The sequence below is a fragment of the Engystomops pustulosus genome, chromosome 8 (assembly GCF_040894005.1).
Source record: "Engystomops pustulosus chromosome 8, aEngPut4.maternal, whole genome shotgun sequence".
Lineage (NCBI taxonomy): Eukaryota > Metazoa > Chordata > Amphibia > Anura > Leptodactylidae > Engystomops > Engystomops pustulosus.
The window spans coordinates 92,942,927-92,969,391 of record NC_092418.1 but is presented as its reverse complement, the minus strand read 5'-3'; the positions used below and the strand labels follow the sequence as shown (position 1 = coordinate 92,969,391).

The 26,465-nt window shown below is 44.2% G+C and overlaps 1 protein-coding gene across 1 annotated transcript in view; it reads right to left on the bottom strand.

Annotated features, from left to right (window-relative positions):
- Positions 1 to 1,766: 1,766 nt before the first annotated feature.
- Positions 1,767 to 26,465, bottom strand: part of NOSTRIN (nitric oxide synthase trafficking) — a 43,187-nt gene continuing 18,488 nt past the window's right edge. The window contains exons 6-16 of the mRNA XM_072121804.1: positions 24,812 to 24,874; positions 24,628 to 24,732; positions 22,924 to 23,049; positions 21,943 to 22,041; positions 20,407 to 20,532; positions 20,218 to 20,326; positions 18,023 to 18,111; positions 17,601 to 17,726; positions 15,710 to 15,947; positions 14,455 to 14,532; positions 1,767 to 2,137 (exon numbers count right to left, since the gene is read on the bottom strand). Of these exons, the coding sequence (XP_071977905.1) occupies positions 2,019 to 2,137; positions 14,455 to 14,532; positions 15,710 to 15,947; positions 17,601 to 17,726; positions 18,023 to 18,111; positions 20,218 to 20,326; positions 20,407 to 20,532; positions 21,943 to 22,041; positions 22,924 to 23,049; positions 24,628 to 24,732; positions 24,812 to 24,874 (1,278 nt within the window). The 3' untranslated portion in view covers positions 1,767 to 2,018. The remainder of the gene's footprint in view (positions 2,138 to 14,454; positions 14,533 to 15,709; positions 15,948 to 17,600; positions 17,727 to 18,022; positions 18,112 to 20,217; positions 20,327 to 20,406; positions 20,533 to 21,942; positions 22,042 to 22,923; positions 23,050 to 24,627; positions 24,733 to 24,811; positions 24,875 to 26,465) is intronic.

Genomic DNA, 26,465 nt, shown 5'->3' with positions numbered 1-26,465 from the left:
TCTGTCACGACTACTCCCTCTTCCCACTGCAGCACAGGAAGTTTCAGCACACAGTGGGAGGGGGGAAGTGGTCCTGCAAAAAGAAAAAAAACATGAAGCTGAAGCATGGAGGGACACCCCCAGGAGCCCTTCTGCCTCATTATCATAATTTAAAAAACTGATATTAGAATGAACTAGGCCATTGGTAAAACATACAAGAATCTAAATCTATAAGTGCCTGGATCTATGGGTAAGTGTCCCCGGTTTATCATGCTGGATTTTGATGGTACATTTCCATGGTTGGGTGTGGAGTTTCTTTTTGGAACCTTGGACAAACCCCTTTAGATATACTCTTAAAGTTACAAAGTTAATGTTACAAGGACTGGAGCATTCACACATACAAATATTTAAATGCAGTTTTTGAAGCCAAAAGTGTGGAGGATAATGTGTAAGAACATCCAATGGAGAATAAATACTCCTCCTCTTTTTTCACTCCACTCCTGGTGTGGACATCAAAAACTGCATCTGAAAAACTGCACCACAAGGTGTGATTGGGGGTGGGTTTATGGGACTTCCTCACCAGTATGTATGCTCTTTCATTTTCTTAAGCCCCGCCCAGGAGGAGCAAGTTTTTACAATAAGTAAACAATTTAGAGCACATGTCCAGTCATTCTTTATCTCTACATTTACATAAAAGAGCATTTTGAGTATATTTTCCAAAAATTTGTATGTAAACATTTTGTGCTTAGATGGAAAGTTTTATATGCAGGACACTGCAGAGAAGGTAACATCTTTCATACATACATCAAGATCATCAACAAGTTCTTCAGGTTGTACGGTTTTGCTTAGGGATTGTTCAGATTATGTAAGATTGTCAGGGTCACTTGTACATAAAGTGATGGGATACTGATTCTATTGTTTTCGGAGGGAAGCATTTGGGTACAGTATTTTTCGGACTATAAGACGCACAAAAAATCCATTGATTTTCTCAGAAGTCAAAGGTGCGCCTTATAGTCCAGTCTTATATATGAACCATACTTACAGACGGGAGCTGCCTTGAACTGTGCACAGGTCTGCCACTTGCTGGTCATTCATCCTTATAATCAGGGCACCTTATTATCCGGTGCGCCTTATATATGAACCTAGACGTTTTAGTAGGCAATTTTTCAGGGTGCACCTTATAATCCGGTGCGCTTTATAGTCCGAAAAAGGTAGTGTTTTTAGCAGACTTTACTGGCTTCATTGTCTCGTAGCCTTCTAGTCTCGGATTGGAAAAAGGATCTAACACATTACTTCTTACTGCCAAATATATTGCAAGTTTTTTTGTATGGCATATACCTGGTATTACCGCTCACCCCTATCCTAGTCAAAGGGATTGCACTGTAATACTAAGCATTGTCCATAGTGAGTAGTAGTGCTGTTTCTGAAATAAAAGCACCTGTATACCTGTACAGCCAGATAAAACATATTTAGAAAATTACCTTCCTGAATTGCCCACTAGCCTCTACTTCCTGTTCCCTCTCCACATACAGGAAATGACATCTCAGCCAATGATTGAGTAGTATATTGTGTGTGTCTAGAAAACGTATTTGCCTTTTTTAACAAACTTTTGTCAGCTCGACTATCATTTTAATGTCTAGTTGGATAAAAAATGGACCCACAAATAGGTTTATTATGTCAACAGAGCAGGTAAAAGGAAACCATCACTGTGCTTCATATATTTTAACAATGATGAATTATTATGTAAAAAAATAAGAATATCCGCTAAAATGTAATATTTTTTTGGATGTACAGTAGCTGACCATAATGTTTCCTGATTGTATTACTGCCCCGATTCTCCTATATTCATGTTCCTGGGTAGCTTATAACAACGTAGGCGCAGCCATGGTGAAGGAACCGCCTGCCTGAAGGCTTCCATAGGTTCTTGCCGAGAAAGTAGATGCTTTAATAAATCTATTCCAGTTTCATTTTATATCACTCAATTACTGTACAAGTTATACAGCATGAAAACTTTGTGATTCTTTGTTCTAGATTTTCTTCTATGCAGGAGAAGATTCAATTTCTTCAACATATGTAGAGGGGAAATAACCCTTCTTCCCATTAATGGTACCGTACCACCACCCATCATCGGTTTTACGGTGGACAATCACGCAGTCATCTGGAGGGAAAAAAGATCACCTTAATATACAGCATTCATATTACACATATCCGTATATTATTATATTCATGAGTATTATATTTATTGATAAACCCGTCAAGAAGACAGAAGATTCCAGATGCAAGGTCAACTAATTATTGTTTTTATAGACATTCCCTCTACACTCGGATTCAGGGAGGCACAGATAGTGAGTTAAAGTTGCCCACACAACCTTTGTATGGCACAACGCTCGCCCACAAACGTGAATGGGTGAAAAACCCCTTTCACTAACCTCAGTGAAACAGAACCTTATCAGCACAGTAGGTTGCCACCAGCTTCCTGTTCTAAATTAACCCAGTCCCTAACGGGATTATATCAGGTTATAAGCAACCCCAGGGTAGCATGTATAAAACTAGGATGTGGGGATCCTTAAATCGAGATAAAAGAGCAGGTCAACTTTTATATTTAAGTACAAACACAAGTGTAGGTGTACTAAAAGTATCAGCAATTAGTGTGTTAGTTACCTTGTGCTGGTCAATGGAGATGGATGCCGGCACTTATTGATTCCTTAGATGGTAAAATATCTCCCAGGGAAGAACCATGCACACAAGGAGGGCTCTAGTAACTCTCCTCCTTGCATTAGATCAAGGACTTTGGAGGAGTTATAGCTTCTCAATGGGAAGTGATAGGGTCAGGGTTCTGGTCTCATTGTATCCCTGGATTACATTAAGACCAGACATGACCTATTTACTATGCTCCCATTGAGAGTTATTTATATTTTGTGTCCAAGAATGCTCAAACCAATTGAGACACAGGTGTGTGTTACCCTGGCTATCCCAATTCAAAATATGTAGTTGGCCTTGTGCTGGGATGTCTAAAAAGTGGAGGGAACTCTAAGGAATGCTTGGAGTCGCCAGGACTATGGAGGTGTTAGTTGATAGCTACCCCCTACAGAGCCAGAGACCCTATTCCATCTTTGAAGTGGGGCCTTCCAAAAGATAAGGCTAGGAGGAAGTGAGAGACACTGCTGAACTAAACCTGGTATGTGACCCTTCCCCCCATGTGCATGTATGTTTCCACATATCATCACAAAGACCACCACTCCGAGTAGACCATCTCATTATCTATAATGTATTTTATGGCCTTCATTTTATTCTTGTTATATTCTGTATTTACTCTTGTCATTCTAAGAGGACCGACCTCAAAGAGGTTTGACTGTAGTTGTGTAAGAGGTAGAAGTCCCACATTATTAGAGATGGTTTGAAACGTGATAAAGGACCTTCCAACTTTTGATTTGTGAATAGATTCCTGACATATGACTAGTTTTGAAAGTCAATGTAAGCTAACTGTAAAGTGATACACTTTAAGAGAAAGGTGAGTGCGATAATTTCATCTGTTGGAGAGGTGGCAAAGGAATTTTATGGTTTTTAGGCTTCTGGGGTATTGGACCCTCCTGACCACTGCAGATGATAACGAAAGCCAACACCTGGGACCGGAATCTAAGTGGCACCTGGTTTTCACAAAAATGTCTGGATATATAGTAGGGGACATGGGCTTCTGGCTATATACGGTGGGGGCATGAGCTGCTGGCTATATATTAGGGGCCATGGGCTATATACTGGGGAGCATGAACTGTCTGGCTATATACTAGGGCAGTGGTGGCAAACCTATGGCACAGAGTCGGCACTCAGACCCCTCTCTGTGGGCACCCAGGCCTTCACCCCAGCATGAAGTTCACAAGACAGGACTCAAAGAATCTGCCTGCAGAATCTTCCTACAATGATAGGCGAATCTGCCCTCCTCCTTTCAAATGCGTTGCTGTTTTTAGGAGGCTGAGCGATTGAAAGTTGTCAAAGAACAAGGAGAAATAAGTTGCTGTGCTGGCACTTTGCAATAAATAAGTGGCTTTTGGTTAAAATTTGGGCACTCAAGCTCTAAAAGGTTCGCCATCACTGTACCAGGGGGTAGGTGGCTGGCTCATACTGGGTGCATGGGCTGGCTGGCTATATACTAGGAGGCTGTGACCAATGCATTCCCCACTGAAAACTTATACTTGAGTCAATAGGTTTTCCCATTTTTTTGTGTTAAAATCAGCTGCCTCGGCTTATACTCGGGTCGACTTATACTCTAGTATATACAGTAATTGTGCCTAGTCATTACATTAAGCCTGATTCAGATTTTTTTGCCTTTCCTTTTCCTTTGGTAAATGAGTCTCCTTTTTATAATTGTTGATAAAATGACCAACACAAAAGGATAAAAGAAAGAGATCTACTTCGCTAAATATTCCTAAAAATTACATCTCTATAGTGGAATTGATTAACAAGGTGTGAAAATTCTTGCACAACCAAACGGTGACATAAAGGCAAAATAAAGTGTCACAACTAGTGATGAGTGGACCTGAACCGCAAAGTTAGGGTTCATTTTTAACTCTGCGGCTTCAGATCCCCATTAGAAGTGCAGAATTTTGATGGGTCACCTCATTATTACGGATAACATTTACCCTGCATGAGGACTTGTGATAAGTTAACAGATCTTTATATTTCCTGGGCACTTAGTATTACATGCAATTAGTATTGTATATCAGACCTATTGCCCTAAAAGGGCAGATTTATCAGAAGTGTCTGAGGTAAAACTGTTCTAGTTTCCTATGGAAACTGTTAGATAAATATCTCTGTCTCTGATGTGATGTGGGTCCAAATCATTGTATAGTACGGGCTGCTCGGTGAACCACTCAGACCTTCACATGTGTTTGAGAGAATTCCAATTTATTTAGGTAGCAGAGAGTTCTTATGGGTTCTTGGAACAAAGAAAACTTTACAGAGCATTCTCACATTCCTTTCGCCTTGAACAGGATATATCAGTGTAAGATGACCTGTGTGCACGGGGGATGGTAAAGACACATGGTGGGAGAACACAAGAGAAAATGGATTCTGTTTAGAGATGAGCACTAAAATGCTCGAGTGCTCGTTACTCGAGTCGAACTTTTCCCGATGCTCGAGTGCTCGTATCGAGTAATGAACCCCATTGAAGTCAATGGGAGACTTGAGCATTTTTCACTGAAAGAACACATTGAAAGAAGAACACTGAAGAACACATTGCAGATGTATGGAAACATCTGCAATGTGTTCTTCACACATATTGTTCTTCACATACTATTGGGAAGAACACCTTTCTGTACTCATGTCTTCTGATAGCAGATGTACGGAACATCTGCAATGTGTTCTTCACTGTGTTCTGCACTGTGTTCTTCACTTAAATGATCCTGTGTTCACTGTGTTCACTGTTTTCATTGTATTCTTCACGGTTCTTCACTGTGTTTCCTTAAGTAAATACTCATCCGAGCAACGAGCCGTTTCAAGTATGCTAATACTGGAACGAGCATCAAGCTCAGTATACTCGCTCATCTCTAATTCTGTTCCCTCACAAAACCAATCAGAGCTCAGCTTTAATTTTATAAACAGCTGTGGGAAAATTAAAGTTGAGCTCTGATTGGTTTCCATGGGCAACTAGAACAGTTCTGCTCTAAACTTTTTGAAACCCATGAATGTAAGGCATATAATGACATAGGTAAGAGATTTATGACAAGTAAGATCAATAATATGACACAAACATAATACACTACATTCAGCTTCATGATTAATTTGGAACAGAGAAAGGAAGAATTTCAAAGGTTTATATAAGAGAAACTAATTTTGTTGTCTATAAAAAACCAATAGCAATCGCAACACAGATTTAATTTTTTTAGTCAAATTAAAAAATGAAAGCTGTGCTGTGATTGGTTGTTATGGATAACGACAACAAGTTTTCTTTTATACACCTTCACACAATGAGACTTCCCCATTGCTTCTGGTTGTTTTCTGTACACTGTTTTGGACTTTACCCATTTAAAGTTACTAATAGAGATGAGCGAGCACTAAAATGCTCGGGTACTCGTTATTCGAGACAAACTTTTCCCGATGCTCGAGTGCTCGTCTCGAATAACGAACCCCATTGAAGTCAATGGGAGACTCGAGCATTTTTCAAGGGGACCAAGGCTCTGCACAGGGAAGCTTGGCCAAACACCTGGGAACCTCAGAAAAGGATGGAAACACCACGGAAATGGACAGGAAACAGCAGGGGCAGCATGCATGGATGCCTCTGAGGCTGCATAATCGCACCATTATGCCAAAATTATGGGCAACAGCATGGCCATGACAGAGTGACAGAATGAAGCTAGATAGCATCTAAAACATCCAATAATTGACCCTGACACTATAGGGGACGGCATGCAGAGGCAGCAGCGGCAGGCTAGAGAGTGTCATGGCGACATACCCTAAATGGACTCAGGCTTCAAACCAATGGGTGGCAGAGAGGAACCAAAGGAGGTGAGCAAGAAGCGCTCAAATAATATCGGTACATGATAAAAGTTTGCCAGTATATTTTGTGGATTACACAGCAGGGTGGCGACAAAGTTAACATGGAAGCCATGAAAACAACCCAAAATTCTGCCTGACACAGCTCGTTTGATAAGGGGACCATGTATGGAGGCAGTGAACTAGTAGTAGATTAAAGGTGCTGCAGTTAAAACTATGTTAGTTGGATCTTGGCATGGAGCTGGCGCTCCGCTGCCAGGCGAGCTTTCGCCAATCCAAGCCCCTGTCTCTAGGCTACTCCCCAAACAGCACTTCTAAGAACCTTTTGTATAAGATCAAGTGTAGTAGCGTTCTTATAAGTTTAGGATATGGCGGGTGAGGGGAATGTAAACAGATGCGCAAGAAGCGCTGAAATAATATCGGTATATGATAAAAGTTTGCCAGTATTTTTTGTGGATTACACAGCAGGGTGGCGACAAAGTTAACAAGTTTGTTGTGGAAGCCATGAAAACAACCCAAAATTCTGCCTGACACAGCTCGTTTGATAAGGGGACCATGTATGCTTACAGTTCATGCCAGTAGCTGCACTGGCTGCCAGTCTCCTTTCGAATAGTTTAAAATAATAACCCTCATCCATAAAGCTCTGTATAATGCTGCACCCCCCTACCTCTCCTTTCTTATCTCAGTCTATCGCCCAACCCGTGCTCTTAGATCCGCCAGTGATCTTAGATTAACCTCTACCCTAGTGCAGACCTCCCACTCGCGTCTCCAAGACTTCTCTAGAGCTGCACCAATTCTATGGAATGCTCTGCCCTGGACTATCAGACTAATACCTAACCTCCAAAGTTTCAAACGTGCTCTTAAAACCCATTTCTTTAGGCAAGCCTATAACACTCATTAACTGCATGAAGTTTTAACTCTTCTACTAACCCGTCCTGTGTCGTCCTCCCATCTGTTATCCAGCAACCAACAGGCACCAGACTTCTCTACAGTCCCATTCACCCTGGACCTGGTATATAAGATGACGGCTGAGTGGTTAAAGCGACAGCAATTCCATTTATTATATTTTGTTCTATTCCCTAAGAAGAATGGCTTGACCATTAAATATTCTTTTACCTCGTGTTACCCCATCACCTCACTCCTGTTGTTCCATACAAATGTTGTGCTCTGTTACATTACATTTGTATTTGTTTCCTATGATTTGTAAAGCGCTACGGAATATGATGGCGCTATATAAATAAAGATTATTATTATTATTATGGAGGCAGTGAACTAGTAGTAGATTAAAGGTGCTGCAGTTAAAACTATGTTAGTTGGATCTTGGGATGGAGCTGGCGCTCCGCAGCCAGGCGAGCTTTCGCCAATCCAAGCCCCTGTCTCTAGGCTACTCCCCAAACAGCACTTCTAAGAACCTTTTGTATAAGATCAAGTGTAGTAGCGTTCTTATAAGTTTGGGATATGGCGGGTGAGGGGAATGTAAACAGATGCGCAAGAAGCGCTGAAATAATATTGGTAAATGATAAAAGTTTATTAGTATATTTTGTGGATAACACAGCTGGGTGGCGACAAAGTTAACAACTTTGATGTGGAATCCATGAAAACAACCCAAATTTCTGCCTGACACACCTCGTTTGATAAAGGGACGATGTATGGAGGCAGCTATATGGACGACTTTTGGAGGTAGCAATGGAGACAACGTGTGGAGGCTGCTATGGAGACAATTTAATTTGGATAGTGCCTGTATGCGGCAGTCCCAAAAATTTTTCAAACCAGAGGAGCAGGTAGGTGGCCCTCCAGAAAAATAGAATAGATTGAGTGCCTGTATGTGGCAGTCCCAAAAAGTTTTCAAACCAGAGGAGCAGGTAGGTGGCCCTCCAGAAAAATAGAATAGATTGAGTGCCTGTATGTGGCAGTCCCAAAAAGTTTTCAAACCAGAGGAGCAGGTAGGTGGCCCTCCAGAAAAATTGAATCGATTGAGTGCCTGTATGTGGCAGTCCCAAAAAGTTTTCAAACCAGAGGAGCAGGTAGGTGGCCCTCCAGAAAAATGGAATCGATTGAGTGCCTGTATGTGGCAGTCCCAAAAAGTTTTCAAACCAGAGGAGCAGGTAGGTGGCCCTTCAGAAAAATGGAATCGATTGAGTGCCTGTATGTGGCAGTCCCAAAAAGTTTTCAAACCAGAGGAGCAGGTAGGTGGCCCTCCAGAAAAATAGAATAGATTGAGTGCCTGTATGTGGCAGTCCCAAAAAGTTTTCAAACCAGAGGAGCAGGTAGGTGGCCCTCCAGGAAAATTGAATCGATTGAGTGCCTGTATGTGGCAGTCCCAAAAAGTTTTCAAACCAGAGGAGCAGGTAGGTGGCCCTCCAGAAAAATTGAATAGATTGAGTGCCTGTATGTGGCACTCCCAAAAATTGTTTAAAACAGAGGACCGGGTCGGTGGCCCTCCAGAAAAATTAAATGCATAAAGTACTATAGCTAGAGCCAGTGGGCCCTGTCAAAAAATAGCCAGTTTCCTCTGCTTTACTGTACAAAGAGGAGGAGAAGGAGGAAAATGAGGAGGAGGAGGAGTGGATCAATTATTCAGGTTGAGCTTCCTTCACCTGGTGGAGATTGGAAATTATGAGAAATCCAGGCTTTATTCATCTTAATAAGCGTCAGCCTGTCAGCGCTGTCAGTCGACAGGCGTGTACGCTTATCGGTGATGATGCCACCAGCTGCACTGAAAACCCGCTCGGACAAGACGCTAGCGGCAGGGCAGGCAAGAACCTCCAAGGCGTACAGCGCCAGTTCGTGCCACATGTCCAGCTTTGAAACCCAGTAGTTGTAGGGAGCTGTGTGATCATTTAGGACGATGGTATGGTCAGCTACGTACTCCCTCACCATCTTTCTGTAAAGATCAGCCCTACTCTGCCGAGACTGGGGACAGGTGACAGTGTCTTGCTGGGGTGACATAAAGCTGGCAAAAGCCTTGTAAAGCGTACCCTTGCCGGTGCTGGACAAGCTGCCTGCTCGCCTACTCTCCCTCGCTACTTGTCCCGCAGAACTACGCACTCTGCCGCTAGCGCTGTCAGAAGGGAAATACTGTTTCAGCTTGTGAACCAGGGCCTGCTGGTATTCATGCATTCTCACACTCCTTTCCTCTGCAGGGATGAGAGTGGAAAGATTTTGCTTGTACCGTGGGTCCAGGAGAGTGAACACCCAGTAATCGGTGCTGGAATAAATTCTTTGAACGCGAGGGTCACGGGATAGGCAGCCTAGCATGAAATCTGCCATATGCGCCAGAGTACCAACGCGTAAGAATTCACTCCCCTCACTGGCCTGACTGTCCATTTCCTCCTCCTCCAACTCCTCCAACTCCTCTTCTTCTGCCCATACACGCTGAACAGTGAATGACTCAACAATGGTCCCCTCTTGTGTCTCGCCAACATTCTCCTCCTCTTCCTCCTCATCCTCCTCCACCTCCACCTCCTCCGATATGCGCTGAGAAACAGACCTAAGGGTGCTTTGGCTATCAACAAGGGAATCTTCTTCCCCCGTCTCTTGTGACGAGCGCAAAGCTTCCGACTTCATGCTGATCAGAGAGTTTTTCAACAGGCCAAGCAGCGGGATGGTGAGGCTGATGATGGCGGCATCGCCACTGACCATCTGTGTTGACTCCTCAAAGTTACTCAGCACCTGACAGATATCAGACATCCACGTCCACTCCTCATTGTAGACTTGAGGAAGCTGACTGACCTGACTACCAGTTCTGGTGGAAGTTGACATCTGGCAGTCTACAATGGCTCGGCGCTGCTGGTAAACTCTGGATAACATGGTCAGTGTTGAATTCCACCTCGTGGGCACGTCGCACAACAGTCGGTGAGCGGGCAGTTGGAGGCGGCGCTGCGCTGCCCTGAGAGTGGCAGCATCTGTGCTGGACTTTCTGAAATGCGCACAGATGCGGCGCACCTTCGTGAGCAAATCTGACAGATTGGGGTATGTCTTGAGGAAACGCTGAACTATCAGATTTAACACATGGGCCAGGCATGGCACATGTGTCAGTCTGCCGAGTTGCAGAGCCGCCACCAGGTTACGGCCGTTGTCACACACAACCATGCCTGGCTTCAGGTTCAGCGGTGCCAGCCACAGATCAGTCTGCGCCGTGATGCCCTGTAATAGCTCTTGGGCGGTGTGCCTTTTATCGCCTAGGCTCAGCAGTTTGAGCACCGCCTGCTGTCGCTTAGCAATGGCACTGCTGCTGTGCCTAGAGCTACCGACTGATGGCGCCGTGCCCACGGATGGTAGTTCGGAGGAGGAGGTGGAGGAGGGGTGGGAGGAGGAGGAGGCATAGTAGGCCTGAAACACCTGGACCGAGGTAGGCCCCGCAATCCGCGGCGTCGGCAGTATATGACCAGCCCCAGGGTCAGACTCGGTCCCAGCCTCCACCAAGTTAACCCAATGTGCCGTCAGCGATATATAGTGGCCCTGCCCGGCAGCACTCGTCCACGTGTCCGTGGTCAGGTGGACCTTGTCAGAAACGGCGTTGGTCAGGGCACGGGTGATGTTGTCTGACACGTGCTGGTGCAGAGCTGGGACGGCACATCGGGAAAAGTAGTGGCGGCTGGGGACCGAATACCGAGGGGCGGCCGCCGCCATGAGGTTGCGAAAGGCCTCGGTCTCTACTAGCCTATAGGGCAGCATCTCCAGGCTAAGCAATCTGGAGATGTGCACATTAAGGGCTTGGGCGTGCGGGTGGGTTGCACTATATTTGCGTTTCCGCTCCAGCGTCTGGGGTATGGAGAGCTGAACGCTGGTGGATGCTGTGGAGGATCGTGGAGGCGACGATGGGGTTTTTGTGGCAGGGTCCTGGGCAGGGGGCTGACTATCAGCTGACACAGGGGAAGGAGCAGTGGTGTGCACGGCCGGAGGTGAACGGGCTTGTTGCCACTGAGTGGGGTGTTTAGCATTCATATGCCTGCGCATACTGGTGGTAGTTAAGCTAGTAGTGGTGGAACCCCTGCTGAGCCTGGTTTGGCAAATGTTGCACACCACAGTCCGTCGGTCATCCGGTGTTTCCTTAAAGAACCTCCAGACTTCTGAAGATCTAGCCCTCGCCGCAAGAGCCCTCGCCACGGGAGCTTCACTAGTTGACACATTTGGCGCTGATGCACCAGCTCTGGCCCTGCCTCTCCGTCTGGCCCCACCACTGCCTCTTCCAACCTGTTCTGGTCGAGGACTCTCCTCCGTCTCAGAAGCACTGTGTTCACCCGGCCTCTCAACCCAGCTTGGGTCTGTCACCTCATCATCCTCCGATCCCTCAGTCTGCTCCCCCCTCGGACTTCCTGCCCTGACAACAACTTCCCCACTGTCTGACAACCGTGTCTCCTCATCGTCGGACACCTCTTTACACACTTCCACTACGTCAAGAAGGTCATCATCACCCACAGACTGTGACTGGTGGAAAACCTGGGCATCGGAAAATTGCTCAGCAGCAACCGGACAAGTGGTTTGTGACTGTGGGAAGGGTCCAGAAAACAGTTCCTCAGAGTATGCCGGTTCAAATGCCAAATTTTCCTGGGAGGGGGCAGACTGGGGGGGAGGAGGCTGAGGTGCAGGAGCTGGAGGAGTGGCGATTTCGGTGACATGGGTGGACTGCGTGGAAGACTGACTGGTGGACAAATTGCTCGAAGCATTGTCAGCAATCCACGACATCACCTGTTCGCACTGTTCTGGCCTCAACAGTGCTCTACCACGAGTCCCAGTAACTTCAGACATGAACCTAGGGAGTGTAGCTCTGCGGCGTTCCCCTGCTCCCTCATAAGCAGGTGGTGTCTCACCCCGGCCAGGACCACGGCCTCTGACCCCTGCAGTAGTTGGACGCCCACGTCCCCGCCCTCGTCCTCTACCCCTAGCCCTCGGGTTAAACATTTTTAAAATGAGAGTTATAGCTGTAATTTTTTTTTAACTTTTTTTTGTGTTTTTTTTTTTTTTTTTGTGTTTTTGAGTTTTTAAAACCAAACAATGCTATCCTATTGCTATGGCTATTTTCTAGCCAAGTATGAAAGCACACTACTATGCCAGATGAGATGACACTGAGTTATTAAACAAAATAAACGTAAAATAAAAAAGGACAAATGGCAGACTGTGCCTAATTGAAATCCAACCCCTACTAAATTTTCCCACTTCGGTCTTTGCAATGGATATGTGCGTCACTAAGCGCAAAACACAGCGGTCGCAAGTCTCACTACAAATTGCTCACAATTGGCTAGTAGATGCACTGCAGCAAGTACAGCCACCAGCAGATCAACCAGAAATCAAATATATAACGCTACTGTAGGCGTAAGCCGTTTGGATTCTCCTATGGCTATTTTCTAGCCAAGTATGAAAGCACACTACTATGCCAGATGAGATGACGCTGAGTTATTAAACAAAATAAACGTAAAATAAAAAAGGACAAATGGCAGACTGTGCCTAATTGAAATCCAACCCCTACTAAATTTTCCCACTTCGGTCTTTGCAATGGATATGTGCGTCACTAAGCGCAAAACACAGCGGTCGCAAGTATCACTACAAATTGCTCACAATTGGCTAGTAGATGCACTGCAGCAAGTACAGCCACCAGCAGATCAACCAGAAATCAAATATATAATGCTACTGTAGGCGTAAGCCGTTTGGATTCTCCTATGGCTATTTTCTAGCCAAGTATGAAAGCACACTACTATGCCAGATGAGATGACGCTGAGTTATTAAACAAAATAAACGTAAAATAAAAAAGGACAAATGGCAGACTGTGCCTAATTGAAATCCAACCCCTACTAAATTTTCCCACTTCGGTCTTTGCAATGGATATGTGCGTCACTAAGCGCAAAACACAGCGGTCGCAAGTATCACTACAAATTGCTCACAATTGGCTAGTAGATGCACTGCAGCAAGTACAGCCACCAGCAGATCAACCAGAAATCAAATATATAACGCTACTGTAGGCGTAAGCCGTTTGGATTCTCCTATGGCTATTTTCTAGCCAAGTATGAAAGCACACTACTATGCCAGATGAGATGACGCTGAGTTATTAAACAAAATAAACGTAAAATAAAAAAGGACAAATGGCAGACTGTGCCTAATTGAAATCCAACCCCTACTAAATTTTCCCACTTCGGTCTTTGCAATGGATATGTGCGTCACTAAGCGCAAAACACAGCGGTCGCAAGTCTCACTACAAATTGCTCACAATTGGCTAGTAGATGCACTGCAGCAAGTACAGCCACCAGCAGATCAACCAGAAATCAAATATATAACGCTACTGTAGGCGTAAGCCGTTTGGATTCTCCTATGGCTATTTTCTAGCCAAGTATGAAAGCACACTACTATGCCAGATGAGATGACACTGAGTTATTAAACAAAATAAACGTAAAATAAAAAAGGAAAAATGGCAGACTGTGCCTAATTGAAATCCAACCCCTACTAAATTTTCCCACTTTGGTGTTTGAGGTGGATATGTGTGCCACTAAGAGCTAAACACAACGGTAGCAAGTCCCCCTGCTAATTCCTCACAAAATGGTACTAGATGCAAATAAAAAAAAAAAAAGTAGAACGTTATTGTAGCCCTAAGAAGGGCTGTTGGGTTCTTGGAGAATCACTCCTGCCTAACAGTAAGCTAATAGAACACCCTAACGCTTTCCCTGACCAGCAGCAGCTCTCTCCCTAGCGGCATCCAGACACAGAATGATCCGAGCAGCGCGGGCAGCGGCTAGTCTATCCCAGGGTCACCTGATCTGGCCAGCCAACCACTGCTATCGACGTGTAAGGGTACCACGTCATGCTGGGTGGAGTGCAGAGTCTCCTGGCTTGTGATTGGCTCTGTTTCTGGCCGCCAAAAAGCAAAACGGCGGGAGCTGCCATTTTCTCGAGCGGGCGAAGTATTCGTCCGAGCAACGAGCAGTTTGGAGTACGCTAATGCTCGAACGAGCATCAAGCTCGGACGAGCATGTTCGCTCATCTCTAGTTACTAACCTTTCTCCAGACCCAGTTCATCATTTCTCTGTGGCTTATATGGATACAGGACGCGCCATTTACCATTATTCTCTTCCCCTTAAAGAAAAGACAGTATAGAACAAATTGTTTACTTATTCAGCGTTTGGGTCCAGTTGGTCATTAGTAATTACAATATAAACAAAACTTTATATCATTCTGCTGATAGGGCAGTATGTACAATCCGTACAACTCCTCCTGCTCTAGAATATACTTTCTAACAGATAGGACACTATGTAAAATCTGCCCAGCTCCTCCTGCTCTATAACATGCTACCTATATATTGGACACTACGTACAATCTGCTCAGCTCCCCCTGCTCTATAACATGCTGCCTGCAGATAGGACACTGGGGGTCATTTACTAAGGGCCCGAATCGCTATTTGTCATTACGTTTCCCGAAAATTACAGGTTTGGGCCGAATTGCCCCGGGTTTTTGGCGCACGCGATCGGATTGTGGCACATCAGTGCTGGCATACACGCAACAGAAATCGGGGGAGTGGACGTCTGAAAACCTAAGGGATTCGGAAAAACCGCCGTATTTTTTTCTAAAAAATGTGTCGCTCGACACGCGCTTACCTGCACCCAGCAACGGATGGTGAACTCCAGTGAACTCCGCTGGACTTCAGCGCAGCAGCGACACCTGTTGGACAACGGGTGCACTACCTTAGTGAATCACCGGAAGACCCAAATCCTCGACGGAAAAGCCGCCGCTGGATTGCGAATGGACCGGGTAAGTAAATCTGCCCCACTATGTACAATTTGCTGAGCTCCTCCTGCTCTATCACATGCTGCCTGCACAATGAACACTATGTACAATCTGTTCAGCTCTTCCTGCTCTATAACATGCTGCCTGCATATAGGACACTATTTACAATCTGCTCATCTCCTCCTGCTCTATAACATGCTGACTGCACAATGGACACTATGTTAAATCTGCTCAGCTCCTCCTGCTCTATACCATGCCGCCTGCAGATAGGACACTATGTACAATCTGCTCAGCTCCTCCTGCTCTATACCATGCCGCCTGCAGATAGGACACTATGTACAATCTGCTCAGCTCCTCCCACTCTATAACATGCTGCCTGCAGATAGGACAGTATGCCAAATCAACTCAGCTCATCTTGCTCTTTAACATGCTACTTGCAGATAGGACACTATATACAAAACTCTTCCTGCTCTATAACATACCGTCTGCAGATCAATGTGTAATCAAAAATGAAAGATAAGAAATTTACCATTTTCTTGAGTAAAACTATTGCGCTCCTTCTTTGAGCTACGTGAATTTCTAGAAGATCTCTTGAATAGACCTCGTGGTGGTTTGCTGGGTTGATCGGTGCAGTCGGGGTCTTCATATTCAGGCGACCGTGGATGAGTTGACCCATAGCTTCTGGTAGACATCCTGTTACTCTGAGACCGTCTCAGTTTGGAGGTATTTATAGAGCGAGACACCTGCACCGAGCTGTGCTGACAGCCCTGTCATTGAGAGACACATGACAAAGTCTAAGCAGAATCTCCCACAAATTGTATTGTCTCACGGCCGGGGTGAACTCTACGGTATGCAGGCTGGGGGTTATGATTTTGGATATTGAAGTATACATTTACATAAGGTGCAGTGGCATGTCTATTTGAGTACATAGACATATGGTCAGAGTAATAGGTATATATAAAATGGAAGGGGGGTAATAGTGTTCCTATATTTTTGGATATAGGGTAGTTACCGGTTGACCAGAATATTCACCTTCATAACTCTAAAATACCAACATTTGGTGAGAGAATGATCTATTACCACTAGGCAACATTAATAGAAATCAATAAAAGTTCAGTTACGCAGCACCTTATCTGTAGGTAGAGCTCAAACAACGGTCCCGGATGGATCCAAAACATCCGGAGGTTTGAAGAGAATGTAAAATGTAATGTGACCGGAGCTCTGTATAATCTTCAAGTCACTTGGTTTTGATCCAAATTCATACGTATTGTGTGTATACCTTTCAATAAAATCGCTTGACCATTAATATCCCAGACGAAAATAAGGCACCATCCAGACACGGAACCAGTTCCAAAAAATTCTGTAGTTTATTATCAAATCTACTCACATAAAATTGCGCAATGGTAAATCCACGAGCACGCCAAGTCACTGCCGACCCTGGGTTTCGCACCTTAGCTTCTTCCGGGGCAGAAGAAGCTAAGGTGCGAAACCCAGGGTCGGGCAGTGACATTGCGTCCTCATGGATCGTACATTGCAAAATTTTATCTGATTTTATGTGAGTAGATTTGATAATAAACTACAGAATTTTTTGGAACTGTGTACACAATGGGGCACATTTACTAAGGGTCCAAATCACGCATTTTCATCGGGTTTCCGAATTTTTCAGATTTGCGCCGAATTGCCCCGGGATTTTGACACACGCGATTGTATTGTGGCGCATGGGCGTCGGCTTTCACGCAAAAGAAATCGGAAAACCCGACGGATTCGGAAAAACTGTGGAATTTAAAAAAGAATTTGTGTTGCAAGAATAGCACTCATACACCGAGACGGTGGAGTTGAACTCCGGCGGACTTTAGCGCAGCAACGACACCTAGTGGACATCGGGCGCACGACCTTAGTGAATCCCGGCAGAACCCAAATCGGCGTCGGAGAACGTACCGCTGGATCACGACCGGTTAAGTAAATCTGACCATAATAAACTGGAGGCAGTGTTAGGTATTGGTTCTTGAGTTATCATACCTTTGTGTGCATAGTAAGTGGCGGCGGGACTGTGAAAAGTGAATTATTAATGCAGGGTTGAAGCTCCTGGATGAAACTATCAGCCTGAAGAGCTTTCTGCTTTTTTCAATGAACTGTTCAAAAGCCCCTCCCCTCTGCTCTGAGTAACTGCTGCAATTATCCAACCAAAATTGTGATACAGCTCCTACTATTAGTAGAGGGAGGGGGGCTGTGGAGCAGAACAGTACAGAGAGCAGAAAGCTCTTCAGGCTAAAAAGACCCACCCAGAGCCCTTGCAGAGCTAGATTACAGCTTCACTTTCCACTCCATTCAGTGGTGTATAAGCTTCACGGCTCCATGTACCAGGCAACTTTGTAATCAGAGTAAATCAGCACCAAAACCATTAAACTAAACATCTGTACCTTCTCCTTCCATCGTGTCATCCGCTCGCTGCAGGGATGAGTTGGAAGAGTTTTCTGCTCGAGTTGTGCCAGCGCCAAGGAGAGTTTGAAGTGATTCGCTTCCAGTAAGTTAATCTTCAAGTTGGTCTATAAGGCAGTAAACCATATATTACTATATACAACACAACAGGGACACTCCGGATTTTAAGACCAGAGAATTTTAAAAATATACATAATAAAAAGCTATATATTTTGCAAAAAAAAAACATTAAAAAATGCCCCTTAAAATTCTGAAAAAAGACCATTCATAGTTTATAGGTCAATTACTGAGAAGTCCATGGGAAGAAATATAAACTAGCAGAAGGAGAGCGCGATGCAGTGTCCTCTATGGATTGATATCATTTTTCACACTTTGCATATACTGCAGCCTGAATAATATCTACCTCATCCAGAAGAACAGCTGTGTTCTCCTCATTCTTCACATCAGAAAATGCTGGGTTTTCATTATAAGCTCGGATCATTTTTTCCAATCCTATAACAATACAGTGATTTTTATGTTATTTAGAAATATTAATAGGTGCCTGTGGTGATAAAGATAGGAAAACATCAAAATTATGAAATTCATCTATTTGTCCCTAAACCTGGCCAGGATGTCATAAACCAACATCCAGAGGAACCAGATATAATAAAACCTAATGGTCTGGCGGGTGGGGTGGGTGGTGGGGGGCTGCGCTCTACCCACATCCATGTGGCTCTGTATAACAATGGTTATATCTAGAAATCCCCATCTTTCTGTACACATCAGAGAAATGTGTGGCATCATTCATATTTCGGCCACATTTTTCCCTAATAACTCTATCCAAGTCTCTGCTGTCTCTACTGTATCAAAAACAAACATACCTTGAGAATGCTGTAGCAACACTAATGCGGTATCATATCTTGGCTAATCCCTGAGTTGAGTGATTTTGCCGAAAAAAACTATTATAGCATTCAGGATCTTGGGAAAGCTGGATTGCATGATTGCACAAGTTACACAGAGCTTGTATTACAGCTTGTATTACACAAGGAGCTTTGTCCAGACAGGACTAATAAACCTGAGCTGGACGACTCATACACAGCAGCTGGGGGATGGTGCAGTATTTGATTATTCTGCCTTCAGGCACAACCCAAGGATTACATCATCATGTGATCAGTGCATAACTAATGTGCTGGGAGAAGGGCTGAGCCCAGGCAAAGAAGCAACAGAGCTTCATTATCATAATGTTATAATTGTTTTATCAGCAAAAGCACTCAGCTCAGGGATTAACCAAGATATGATCCTGCATCAGTGTAGCTACAGCATTCTCAAGGTATGTTTGCTTCATAATGAAGAATTTCCAAACTATAACTGCTATTAGGATTCTTGTGTGTGTGGAACATTATGAGTCGGGTTGTCGGCATGTTGGTACCAGTACACACATGACAATTTAAATGCCACTGGCAGCTTTGCGAGTGGCATTAAACGGTTTACAGTGATCGGTGCCAGTGGGATTTTAAAATTTTTAATTAAGAACTAATTATGAAGGAAAAGATAAAGGTAGGTCCAAGTTCCTAGGATGCTCGCATGGCAAGATATTGTCATTTCAAGACAGTAAAACACGTGGTTGTAAATAAAACACTTGGTTATAAAAGAACAGTAACAAACCCCAAGTCTTGCTAATGTGATCACAAGCAGGGAGGCTGGGGGGGATATTTAAAAGTTTGGAAGAGAAATTGGTCATTCATTAGGGATCCCTAGTGGGTAGATTGATTGTGTATTTCTGCTTCCCCGGGAACCAGTTTTACGTCACATAATGGGGCTTATTTACTAAGGGTCGCGGATCGCACTTTCGTTGGACCGTTAGTTTCAGGGATTACACAGCTTTCATAGGTATTTAACAAGTGTCTGCGCTGGGATTGTGTTGCAAGCAATCGTTTTTTTGGCACAGCTGCATTGGCTTCCATGCAACTCAAATCGGGAGGCGTGGCTGTCGGACGATCCGACTGATTCGGACTGAGCGCAGGATTTAACTTTCAACTTTTTACATGCACCGGGAAGAAGAAGGTAAACTCTGGTGGACCTCGGCGCAGCAGCTACACATGTAGGAACTCGGAGGCACGATGTTAGTGAATCGTGCCGGACCCGAATCCTCGTCGGACAGCGCACCGCGGGATCACAACGGGACCGGGTAAGTAAATCTGCCCCTATGTCTGTAAATGTGACCCGTAGGGTCAATCTTCATGAGTACTTAGAATTTATTCCTTCCTGAATCAGTCATGATCCTCCCCCAAGCATATTACTGACGCCGGTCAGATATTGGCGCATGCGCAGACGGAAAGTTATTCCACTTTATGATCACATTATGAAGTACTTAGGAATGACTATAGTGGAAAACTATAACAGTTTTCTTTGCCAAGGTTACATGATTTCATAGTTGACATAAGGTTGGAGTGTCCATCCCTGCAACAACCAAAAAAACCTACAGTGCTGATACAGATTGGCCCAAACAATGTCAAAATTCTCTCCAGACCCCAATATAACAGTCAGAACAACTACCTGGATTAACATAAAATTTTATCATAATTGTGAACAGGTGGCGAGCCGCGCTCAGGGCTTTACCTTCTCGGTCTTTCATTGCTTTCTCAATGTCATGCTGCAGTCTCGTAAGCTTCTCATTTATAGAGTTAATTCTTCTATTCTCATCCATAACAGAGGAGTTGTCTTCTTCCTATGGTAGATAATAAAGGGCTGATATCTATGACGCCAGGGATTACACATGAGGATTTCTTATTTGCTTCCATCTCTTACATAATAATCCAGGAGCAGAAATTCGGACTTGTTGTCTTGGGTAAAGATAGTCGTCTCTTCCATAAAGGTTTGGATATCCTTCTCCACATCAATGCTTTTAATTGCCTGATCGATCTGGTTCTGGCACTACAGAATGAAAAGTAGACAAAGACTCAAATTGTGGAAAATGTATAATATATAGAAAACCAAGTATTTCTACTTGGAAGCCACTGACAAGCTGCTGTTGATGGATCTTTTATTTTGTCACGTTGCACAAGACCTTTCATGCATAGTTTGTTAATATCATTGGATATTTCCCAGACAAGGTATACAGAAATTATTTTCCTAAGATGAAGCACTTGTCTATAAATATATAGCAACCTATAACATAACGACTGATGTATCTTTATGTCACAAGTCTGTTATGGAGTATGGAGAGGGCTCACAGGTTGAGCGCCCTCCAAACAAAATGGCTGTTTGCTGTATATTACAGCAATTACCCATCAGTTACATCTGCAATCAGTGATGGCCAGTGGTCCGTGTGCACCAGCACATTGGGGCAGATTTACTTACCCGGTCCTGATGCGATCACATGGTGCGTTGTCCGACGAGGATTCGGGTCTGCCGTGATTCACTAAGGTTGTGTGTCCAATTTCCTGCATGTGTTGCTTCCACGCTGAGATTCGCCAGAGTTGACCTTCTTTTTCCCGGTGCACGTGAGTGCTTGATCTTAAATTCCGCGGTTTGTCCGAATCCGTTGGGTTGTCCGGCGGCATGCTCCCCGATCTCTGTCACATGCAAGCCGACGCTGATGCGCCACAATCCGATCGCAGGCAACAAAAACCTGGGGCAATTCGCCGCAAAAAGGAAGTATTTGGGAAACCCGACGGAATTGCGGTCTGTGGACCCTTAGTAAATAAGCCCCATTGGCTTTATAAGACTCTAGGACCTGTCATTAATGAAGATCTGTAAATAAAAAACCCTAGAAACTGCTGCACTTTCCCTAAAACTGATGTAAAAATAAACAAATAAATTATAAACATTTTAGGTATCGCCCTGTCCCAAAAACCAAACTATAAAAACAGGTTATGGCAGGCATTGAACCCCATAACGGAAAATAGCTTTTTCCATTTTGCAACACACAAAATTTTTTTGTAAAATTAGATCAAAAGTTGTACAGTCCCCAAAATGGTAGCTATGAAAATGTCAGCTCATTTTTAAAAAAACTGACCCCTTACACGGCTCTATACGCCAAATTAGAAAAAAGTTATCAACGTCAGAAGATGGCAAAATTTTAAAATTTGTTTCATACAAAACACAATAAAACCTATAATAATAGATTTCGTATCACCGTGATTGCACTGACTCGAAGATTAAAGGATATTTAGAGTGCACAGTGAAAGCCGTAAAAAAACGAGCAGAAGAGGAATGGAGCAAATGTAATTTTTCACCAATTTCACAGGATTTGGACTTTTTTCCTCTCTTCCACTACACCCGATGGGATAATAAATACCGTCACTATGAATTGCATTTCTTTGGAAGGCAAGTTATACCTACAGCAGTGAGCGTTTGTCCATAATTAGATACATGCTGGTTGTACAGGGTTAGGATGTGAGACAGGATCTGTATTCTCTCTTTTTCAAGGTCTTGGATGTTCTATATTTCCAAATGAAAAACAAACAAAAGTGAACAACGAACCTCAAGACAAATAAGAAAAGCAAATACAAGTCTAACAAGTATCCCGTGATCTGCTTGTGTTTGCCCTTATCCCTTCAATATTCTCTATGTCATTCTTCTTTTAGTTACCATTTCATTTATTATTATTGAATTGTAGTATCTACTAAAATATAGTTACAATACACAGTTGAGGAGTTATCAAAAAGGTAACTAATACTATCTACAAGAGTCACAATAAATCACACACGTAGGGGGAGATTTATCACTGCTTCTAAGCCAGTTTTCTGTGCAAGAATTTGCAATTAAAATAGCGAAAACGCCACCTCTATGCCTTTTGGGCGTGGAGGGCGTGTAGAGGGGCGCAGCCTCCGGTGGAGGGGGCATAGAGGGGCGCAGTGGCTGGTGTAGGAGGCCTAGAGGGGTGCATCAGCCAGTGGAGGGGGCATAGAGAGACACAGCGTCCAGTGGAGGGGGCATAGAGGGGCGCAGCGGCTGGTGTAGGACGCGTCGAGGGGTCCAGGGTCCGGTGGAGGGGGCGTAGAGGGGCGCGGCATCCGGTGGAGGGGGCGTAGAGGGGTGCAGTGGCTTTTGGAGGCGGCTTTGAGGGGAGCGGCGGCCGCTGGAGGGGGCGTAGAGGGGAGCAGTGGCTGGTGGAGGGGGCTTAGAGGGGAGAGGCGGCCGGTGGAGGTGGCAAGCACGCCACGTGCTTAAGTTCTTTTGAAAAACCACTGAACTTTCATTCACTGGTTTTTATGCAAAACTACGCTAGGTCGGCTGACCGCATAATAAATCTCCCTCATAATGCTAATAATGGAAGTTTATAGAGCTCCATATGAGCCAGTAGTTAGTGCCATTACTCGCCTTATAACAATTTTCCAATACACTTTCCCATTTCAGTCGAGCCGATTGTCCATTGAGATTTTCCTGGTAATAATTTTCATCTGTTTTGGTCAAGAACTCGGCCGACTTCTTCAGTTTGCCTAAAAGCTTTAGATGAAAATCAGAAAAATTTTCACCACAAAATGTATAGTAACGCGGGTCAGGATGATTATGATGATTCCAAAATTTTGCTACATGGTTGCCTCTATGTGGAATTAGTTACAATGCTGATTGAATATTATGGCTTAAAGGGTTTCACATGTTTTTGATGAGATTTCAATACGGATGACCCACTCACTGGGCGCTGGAATCCATAAATCAACATAACTGGAACTGAAGCTCCTTAGAGTGTATAGTGGTGGTTTAAGAGTACTGCAGCTGAACTGCATCAGAGGTTTCCAACCACCACCCATCGGAGTTGTTAGAACTACACCTCAAGTGTTTAAGCTCCACTAATATTGATAACTTTATTACTATAACAGGTAATGGGGTAAGACTACTCCATTAATTGCACACAACCCTGCCATCAAAATCCATTATCATAAACTTGGAACACATATTCATATATCCAGGTGCCGTGATTGTGGTAATCTTGTTATATTTGTTATCTTCCTTTCTTCTAAAATCAACTTTTACAATTATGCTAATGAAGGGCTTTGGGGGTGTTACCAGAGCTCCTCCAGAGCTTCACTGCCTCCCCTCCTTCTCTGATCCCTATACACTCCCCCCTACCTCTGCCTGATGTAATCTCACTGCATCAGAGGAAGTTTCTATGCACAGTGGCAGGGGGGGGGGGGGGCTTCTGCACAGCCTACGAATCTGCAACACAGAGGGGTTCTTGTAACATCCACCAGCATAATATTGACTTTACAGATTTTTACTTAGAAGCCTTATAACACGTTCCCATAGCACTATTCTAATTTGTGCCCACACTGTTAGTGCAGTGCAAAGCAGAAGATGACTTATAAAAGGAAGGGAGGGGGAGGAGTGAGTTGCCAGCTGGCATGGGTCAGTTTTCTGGCTTAGAACTAGTGAAAGAATCGCAAATTCTTGTGCAGTGCAAGAGTTTGCGATTCTTACAGCAACTAAAACCACACCATGAGGCTGTGGAGTGGCGTGTAGTTGCACATGGCCAGTGGAGTGGGCGGGCACAGGGTTTTCCAGCCATGTGTCTCCGTAATTTTGAAAAAGCTGCAAACTTTTTGACACAAAACTACACCAGGTCGTAGTTCTACCTGGCGGGTGCGTAAACCACCAGAGACATCTAGAGGCTCTTGATGTATCACAGGAGCACTGGCGTATGATAAATGTCCCCCATGGGATGAAAGAAACACTGCCTTGAATAGCATACTGCCCTAGGACACCCTGATCCTTCAGCCAGTGTAACAGGTAGGCTTACGATGTTCATTTTCTGGGGATAGGAACTATAGGCATTTTTTAGCTAAAAGCAGTGTGGGCAAAAGTTAGTTAGTGCTATGGGAATTTGTTATTAGGCTTATTAGTTAAACTGGTGGTCAGATGTGTTCCAAATTCCTGTGCTAGATTAGAAAATGTGGTGCACAACCAATACACTAAAAGTTATAAGGATATTGCCCAGGCTTAAAACAAAGACAATAAAGTTTATAGTCTTATTTGATCGGGTGACGGTACCCTCTTCTCCCATTATGTTTTGCTGCTAATACCCACCTTCTGCTTGTCTTTCTCTATTACCGATTCCTTTGCATTTTCAATTTCCACGTGATGAAACAGAGCTTCGTGTTTCTTGGTATGTTCTATGAGCTTCTTCTTTATCTGTAAATAAGTTATACCTAATAATTCAGCAGTACACCCTGGATGTGTATTTTCCCTCCCCTTGGAGTACAGGTCGTACCTTTATTTGTTGCTTCCAGTTGCTTAACACAACGCTCGCTGTCTTGTCCACTTCATTATCTAGCTTATAGGCGAGAAGGAACTCATCATTATTGTGCCCATTTATTCCACACGCTGTCAACTTAGTCTGTGACTACAGGAGCAAATCTGGCTGATGATGACATATTACACCTAATACTGCAGGAATAAGCCGGGTGATGGATGTGATGTGTTGTCTGTAACACTTCATCAATGTTTCACGGAGACAATTTATTTGGAAAACATTCTAAATTCTATTTTGTGATCTGTCATGAGCTCATATTTTCCAGGGCTCAGAGGACCTTGTGTGGTTATTTAAATGAGGAGAAGGGAATAAATCACAGATGCTGGAGAATCACATAGACTGCAGTGTAATATGTTCTGTACCTCTTTACGCAAACACCTGATGGGGTATTCATGATCTTCGTATGAACATTAGGTAGGGGGGTTCTGGAACCAAAATATATCACCTATCCACAGAATGTGGAAAATGTTAGTGTCTCATCAGCAGGACCAGCACCAAGCATAACCTAAATGGCTTGAGTAGAGGAGATGTACGTGTGCACAAAACACAACTTAGCTCTGTACTCAATTAAAGGAAAACTACCATCAAAATCCCTCATGATAAACCAGGGACACTTACTCCAGGTACCGTGACTGTAGTAATCTTCTTAAATGTGTTATCCATGGCCTCCTTCCTTCTAAAATCAACTTTTAAAATGACACTAATAAGCACGAAAGGCTCCTTTTTGGCACCCTACCTGCCCCCCCCCCCCCCCCCGCATTCCGCAGACTCACAGGATGTTATACTGTGCAGGACCATTTTCCCTCTTCCACTGTGTTCTGGAACTGCCTGTGCTGCAGTTAAATTACATCAGGCAGAGGGAAGGGGTGGGGGTGAATTACAACTGCCATGGTCAAGGCTGAATGAATATTATGTTCCCTACAAGTTTGGAATCACTTCCTACATATGGTACTATAATCAGCTTCTTGGGGGATGGAAGATGTGTCACTTCTGCCTGATTTCAATCTGCAGTTTCAGGACATTTGGGGGACCTTCTAAGGTCCTAAAATGGCTTTTGTTTTCTAGTGTATTGAGAGCAGGAACAGATGTACGAGGATTTCATGGGTGAAGATCCTAAAATTTAGTGGGTGGTTTGGGTGGCCCAGGACTCCTTGGAAATCTTGGGCCCAAACTGCCTATATCATAATCCACTACTGGAGGGGGAAGTTCTGAGCAGGAGCAGTGGATGAGACGGTCTAAGAGTCTGTGAAGCTACAGCACGGAGGGGCTCAGGGATCTGCCCCAGTAGCCTCTCACGTTCATTAATATGGGTGAGACTTTTGAGGATTTTAAGCATTTTGATGGTAGATTTCCCTTAACCTTATCAGTGTCATAGAGATGGTGGACATGAGGAAGATCATTCCACCTGCATTAGTGCAGGAACTCCCTGTACCATGTATAACTTTAATGCTTGGACTACCATCCTTAGATTACATTCACACGATGTGTGCCCACCATACCGTAGCACGGCTGGCACACATCTGCGCCCGGGAGAGGAGGAGGGGGTGAGCGCTGCTCACCCCGCTCTCTTTATAATGATATATGGTGCAGGGTGCCATAGTCCGGGGAAAGA